Source organism: Elephantulus edwardii, unplaced genomic scaffold, assembly GCF_000299155.1.
Source record: "Elephantulus edwardii isolate Elephantulus edwardi_28Jun2011 unplaced genomic scaffold, EleEdw1.0 scaffold00247, whole genome shotgun sequence".
NCBI classification, from domain to species: domain Eukaryota; kingdom Metazoa; phylum Chordata; class Mammalia; order Macroscelidea; family Macroscelididae; genus Elephantulus; species Elephantulus edwardii.
In genome coordinates this window covers 507,760-514,858 of record NW_006399997.1, presented here as the reverse complement: position 1 = coordinate 514,858, position 7,099 = coordinate 507,760, and the positions used below count along the sequence as shown (strand labels likewise).

The following is a 7,099-nucleotide window of genomic DNA, read 5'->3' as shown; positions in this document are numbered from 1 at the left end:
TCTCCAACTAATGCACTCCTGCCCCCCCCCCCCCAAATCTGTGGGGCTGAAATCACTGCTGAGCAGAAAGAAAAGGAATTATGTCTGTCCACAATGTACGTGGAGTAGTACTGTTTTCAGAAATAACTTGGAAAAAGAATGTCATTGTACTGTGGCATTGAGACTGAAATGGATCCATATTTACTGCTTAATATATTTCTTTTTATCTCAAGGAAATCACCTTCACAGTTGATACTGGCAAAATAAAGCTTTTTGTTTGTGGAGCTGAACATGACACCCTCTGAGGGCTGGCACAGGTCCACAAGGAGATGGATGGCTTTAACAAACACAAATGCAATCTCTTACAGTGCAGCAGGCCAGGGTACCGGCTCTATGAGAAGGCTTTCTATCTGCTCTGCAGCAATGTTCTTGCCTCTTCAGAAGCTTCTGCCTCTTGGTTCTTTGGAGATCGCTATGCATTTTGGCATCTCCCTGGCCCCATCTTTCTCTCTAAAAAATTTTATTTTATACTGGTTTATTTAAAAAATTTGAATACATTGTTTTTCACACCAGATCTTTCTCATTTCCTTCACGACCTTCACCCAGCAAATTGTGCGACCCTATGATTAAGCCACCCATCTTTGTATTTTGTAAGAGTCTGATTCGACACACTCTGTGCTATTCTTGCCTCCTTAACATAATAATGATAACCCATTCCCAAATGGGATTATAACCACAGCCAGAAAAGAGGTTAAGATTTACAACACATATTTTGGGGGAACAGAATTTAATCTAAAACACTTACCCAGACATCAGTAGGACCTAAAACAGCACCCAACTAAGTCAAAAGTAAACACTTTTGGAACTGACAAGGAAGAGGGCTGGAATGCTTGGTTTATTAAATGCTCATTTATTCTTAAAGTTCTGTTTCTTTATTTGATTACCCACTGGAAAGTATTTGGTAACTGCTTCAAGTGTAAGCTCCCTTCACTATAACCTTTGCATATGTAATTGCTTGAGCAACAGCTTCTACAAATGCTCTTTTGTCGTTAACAACAATTGCTTTTGAGTTCTCAGGGCAATTCCTTTGGGAAACATCATTTAAGAGCCCTCTATATCCTGTGCAGGATAATTGTTTTGTGTGTGGTTTGGGAGGGGGAGGTCCTCCTTGTAGAAGAGTAATGCTGGCTCTGTCACTGACTTGGAGCAGAAAGAAAGCTCTGCTCTGATGAAGAGGCAATGGCAGTGGCAAGCCGGAGGCTGCCCATTTTATGCCAGAACAACCAAAGAAGGGGCTGATTGATAAACCCTACTGCTTTGGAAAGCAGAAGGGAGTGCATTACTGGAGTTTGTTAGGGAATTGGTAGTTCTAGCATGAGCACATGTGCCAAAAAGAGGCAAAGAAATCAGTGTGTAATGCTTCAAAAGGCTGGCTTGTGTTTAAAGAGCCATTTTTTTCCTTGACATGAGTTAAACATTAACTCAGAGGCCAATTTACTGGAGGCCAGGGCTAAGGTTATTTTTTGTGAGACAAACCTTAAAACATAAGAATGGTTTACGGTGCAAAGGGTCATTATTTTAGCATCTCATGCAGTTTATGGCTTCTTCCTTCAGTTATAATGGGAGGATTTATGAGCTCTCAAATGCTGGTGGAGCTGCTGGTCATTGTGGCCAGATAAAGCAATCTGAAATAACAGGCACTAGGGGATCTTAGTGGGGAAAAAAAGGTTTAAGGAGAAGGAGAAGCACTAGTATGGGAGAGGGAGGGGGAAAAAAAGGAAAGAAAGGATAAAGAAAGAAGGAAGAAAGACATGAAGAAGTGTGGTCTCCTTGCTAAGTTTAAATAAGATATAATTACTACAAGGCATCTGGGAGAACTTACAGTGTTTTGAACTTAACAATGTTGTTATTGTTGTGCATTGTCGAGTTGGAACCAACTCCACATAAGAGGAGATTACCCGTTTTTCTCCCAAGGAGTGGCTAGTGGATTGAAACCACATAACTTTGTGTTGACAGTGCAATTCTTTACCACTAAGTCACCAGAGGGCTCTTTTAAAATTCAACAATGGCCACCTAGAATTCACTAAGAAATAAGTCTCTTTCTAAATACGCAGCTAAACAGCAAGGATGCCATTTTAAAGACTAACATGTTGTAGTGTACCATAGAGTTGGAATCTATCCATACCTGATCTGCTGATGGGTTTTCTGAAGCAGTTAATCACACTTTGCCCATGAGATTGCCCCTGAGCCTGGCCTAAACCATATTATTTTCTTTTGTTTCATTCGAATGTGAAAAGTTAGACAATGAATAAGGAAGAAGAACTGATACTTTTGAATTGTGGTGTAGGTTAAGAACACTGAATTGACTGCCAAAAGAACATATCTTTTCTGGAGGAAGTGCAATTAAGGTGCACGTAGAGGCAAGGATGATGAAAGTTCATGTGACATACTTTGGACATGCTGTCAGAAGGGGATGGTCCTTGAAAAAAGGTATCATGCTTGGAGAAGCAGAGGGCCAGCAAAAAAGACCTTCAACTAGTTAGACTAACACAGTGAATGTAACAATGATCCTGAGCATGGTGGAGACTGTGAAGATAGTATAGGATAGGGAAAGATTCTGATTTGTTGTTCTTCTCTGTAGGAAGCTCTGGTGAGTATGAAGCTGAGCTGCAATCCCAAAGGCATGCAGTTTAAATCCAGCAACTGTGAACGAAGGATGGGTAATCTCCTCCCATGAGATCAACTGCCTCTGAAAACCTGCTGGAGGGTCAATAATGGGTCGGTTCTGACTCAATGGTACACACAAAAAGAGTCACTAAGAGTCAGTGTTATGTTAAGGGTTTATTGTTCAAAATGGTTTTCCTAGCCATTGATTTTGACTTTGCCATGTGGATAGGCAGGAATATCTTAATCTTATCAATTATGGCTCTCATTCAACCTCATTCTTCAAGAAACTTGGACAAAGCCTTCTAACTCTGGGGTGTGTTGGTCTAGTCACTGCGGAAAATGGGGTGGATTGGTCTAGTCACAAGGAGATTGATCAGTCTTGTCATTAAATTGAGCAAGTTCAGCAGCAAAAATTGGGAATCACCAACAGCAAAGAAGAAACAGAGAATGCAGAGTGTGCATCTTTCAGAACCAAAGACTCCTGTGTGGCTCAGGCCAGGGTGTACAGGAGCAGCAGCAGCAGCAGCAGCAGAGAACCAGATACCCAACATGAGAAAAGAACAGACCTTGGGACTGCTACCCCATGAAATCAGAGTTAGAAGCCTTTGCCCAAGTTTGTTGCAGAATGGGTTTGGATGAGAGCCATAATTGGTAGGACTAAGAGCTTAGTAACATTGGCCTAAAGCCCAGAGGCTGAAGGCTGAGCTGACTGTAAGCACATTTTGGAAGCTGTCCTGACTGACTGTATTCTACCACCAATCTGAATCTTTTGACTTCCCTAATAAACATCTTGGCACTCTGGTGGAAGCTGCATTGCAATCAGAAAGGCAAACACTTTGAATCCACCAGCAGCTCCCTAGGAGGACGGGTAATCACTTGCTGTGTTATCTACTGCTTCTAATAACCAGGTCAGCCATGGGCCAGTTCTGACTTGATGGCACAAAACCAGCAACAACAAAAATAAAACTCATAATTGTGAACATGGTTCTACGTGCTCTGTGAGCTATTGCAATGGATTTTGGACCCAGTAGAGCAGTAAGACTGGTGTTAGGATGAGTAGAAATAGGTGTGGGAGACATAGCTGACATTATGGGGAGTGGTTTTGTGTTATGGATGTTGTTGGCTGGGACAGTTCCCCTTTGCAAAGTTAGTAGAGGTCAGATATGGCTGTCCTCCTGCTGCCCTCGCTCCTTTTACAGTCAGAATCAACTTGGCAGCACCTAACAACAACACCACCATGTTGAGATCTGAGGGAAAATGGGTTGTATTTTTGGCTTTTGATGTGGAGCCACTTCAAAAGCCAAAAATCCCACTGCCATTGAGTCACTTCTGACTCTTAGCAATCCTATATGACACAGCAGAACTATTCATAGGGTTTTTGTTTTTGTTTTGTTTGTTTGTTTGTTTGTTTTTATATAGAACAGAAAGTGTGAAAAGCAGGGGGCCAACAGGCCCCAAGCCATGCTTCTCTGAGTAGTTATTTAGAATCATAAGGAAGGTAAACAAAGTAAAATCATAAGGAAGTACAAAACAAAAACAAAGGATAATGGTGAAGTCTTTTACAGATAAGGCCAAGTTCATCTTTATGCTAATCTCAGGAGGGAGGGATTCAGTTGATACAAACTAAGAACAATGTTGACTCTTAGGGAACCCCTTAGTGCCACAAGGTGACCTTCAGCTTGTATTAAGCCTCCCTCATTTTCTGATATAGCATTTGGTCTACTATTAGTAAATTTGATATTCGGCTTCCCTCATTTCCCCCTCTTTTGTTTAAATCATAATTTTGAGATTATCAAGATGAGCATTAATGTCTTTTCTTCAGGATTCATTTTTCCTTGTCTCTTAATCCTTTATACATAATCAAACAAATATAAACAAGAAAGCAAAATAAGTTCACAAAAATACTTCCAATAAAGCAGCATTCCCTGAGGGTTAGCAGCTTAGCTCTTTCCTTACAGACGTGGATTGCCTTTCTCCTGCAGAACAGGTGACGGGTTTGAACTACCAAACTTTCAGTCAGCAGCTTAGTTAGTGTTTTAACTATTATGCCACCAAGGCTCCTTTACAACCTGAAGAACGAATATATTTAAAGCTACTTTCCATCTACGTTTGTAAGTATTTGAGAGACAGAACAGAAAAAAAAGGTAGGATTTTTCCATTATATAAAAACAAACAGTAGAAGCAAACATCCCCACTATACAATTATATGGTCGCTTATAAGGTTTGCTTTCCATTTCGCTCAGGATGTCAATACCTGGATCTGCTGGACCATGTTTCTCAGCTGCACCAAAAACTCCTTGGCCTCTTTGGCCCTGTCTGACAGTCCGTTCAGCGCCTGGGAAAGCTGGCTCTGCAAAGAGAAAGAGAAGCCAGAGCAGGTGTGAGCACACAAAACAGCAACAAGGCCACTCAGGGTAGTTTTCAACATGACAAGGCTGAGACACATCAATTTCTTCAGATGTCCCTTGTATGAATTCTGGTAACAATGACGCCTGTCATTGCTGTTTAGTAATTGATCCTGTGCAGCACTGAAACTCCTGGCCATTCCTGTTAAAGCCCATAAGCAGCCCATTATTTCCTCATCTTATTAATCAATCAATCAATCATTTATTTAATGCCTATTACTTGTTAAAGATTAAAACACCACCACCATAAAAAAGAGGTTATCTGATTATTATCAAGATTATTCGGCCTAAAGGACTTTTAGGGAACTCTTGGTGGTTCACAGGAAGCTGTGCTGCTAACTAAATGATGGCACCTCTCTGATGGTTTGAATCCACCAGCAGCTCTTCAGAGAAAAATGAGTGCAATTTACAGCACTTCCCCACAAAACAACAACAACAAAACCAAAAAACCCAACCAAAAAAACCCCAACAACACAAAAACTGCTGAAGGGTCAAGTATAAGTCAGTTCCAACTCGACAATAACAAGTTTTGGTCTAGGGTGTTTGGGGGGATAGGGCAGAAAAAAATGAGAAAAGAGAGTACTATGGTGTAAAGCACTGGGACCACTTGAATACAAGGATAAACAAGGAGAGGAATAGTATTGCAGCTCATCACTGTCCTGTTTCTTCTCCCAAGTACTGTCCTCATGCCTCTATCTCCTCTACCCAATAGTTTCCTAATCCAAGGTATATCCTTCTCCTGATTTTATCTACAAGAGAGCCTTTTTGTAATAAACTTTCTTACTGGGCTATTGTGAGAGCTTAATGTATTAACAAATGTGAAAACTCTTGCTAGTAAACAATTAAGGTTAAGAAAATTATTCTGGATTCTTGAAGACCAAAGTTAAGTTTCTAATGCTGTTAGCTGCTAACTGTCCAGTTGATACTACTATTGGTCATCATGGTAGATGGAGAAAAGACTGGAATTGTTAACAATTTCACTTTACTTGGATGCACAATCATCAGCCCTTGGTACAAGCAATCAGGAGATAAACAGACATATTACAACGGGCAAGTCTACTGCCCAGGGCCTTTCCAAATTATAGAGGAACAATGTCAGTTTGAAGACTAAAATGCATCTAATTCAGGTCAAGATCTTTTCAATCATTTGCTATGCATCTGAGAGCTGGACAATGAATAAGGATGACAGAGGAAGAAGCGATGCCTTTGAGCTGTGGTGTTGGAGAAGAGTACTGAATATCCCATGGACTGCCAAAAGAACCAACAAATATGTCCTGGATAAAGTACAGCCAGACTACTCCTCGGAGGCAAAGATGATAAAGCTTTGTATCACATACTTTGGGCATGTTTCTAAGAGAGGCTATTCCTTGGAGAGGGACATCATGCTTGGGAAAATGGAGGGTCAGTGAAAGAGAGGTAGATCTTTGACAGGATGGACTGACACAGTAACTGCAGCAATGGACTCAAGTGAGTCACAAACAATGAGGAGGGCACAGAATAGGACAAGGTTCAGATCTTTTGTTATTAAGGTCACTATGAGTTATATTTGATGTCGCCTAACAACAACAACAATGACAACAGCTACTCTTGGGTGTTGTGAGCACGGTTTGAGACACTTTATCTAAAGTACTATGAGTCTGCTGAGAATGGTCATATTCAAGAAATGCTGTCTGTCATTAACCTTAATTTACTCTCTTCCTTCCTGATCCCAAACTTGGCTGATAACCTACTGTTAGACATTCACAGGGAAGATTTCTAGGGTTAAGATATATGGTGAAGAATACCCTGAACTACTTATACTTTGAGTGACTCAGGCTCCAAGGGACTAGACTGCCACAACAAAGTAAGAAAAAGCAGAGCGAATTTACAGTTGCTGGAAGGGCTGTTAAATTGCCTATTATTACTGGGTTCCAGATGCACCAAAATCTGGGTAAAAGTTTTCATTCAAGAAGTATACTTCTAGGAACTCAGAGGATGAAGGAAGACAATGTCTTGCTTAGAACAGCAGGCAATAAAACAAGAGATTTATTATTTTTATTTTTTTTTTT

The 7,099-nt window shown here is 40.6% G+C and overlaps 1 protein-coding gene across 1 annotated transcript in view; it reads right to left on the bottom strand.

The window, feature by feature from the left end:
- Nucleotides 1–7,099, bottom strand: part of TRIM9 (tripartite motif containing 9) — a 169,073-nt gene that overhangs the window by 72,328 nt on the left and 89,646 nt on the right. Inside the window, exon 2 of the mRNA XM_006899193.1 lies at nucleotides 4,901–4,996. Within this exon, the coding sequence (XP_006899255.1) occupies nucleotides 4,901–4,996 (96 nt within the window). The remainder of the gene's footprint in view (nucleotides 1–4,900; nucleotides 4,997–7,099) is intronic.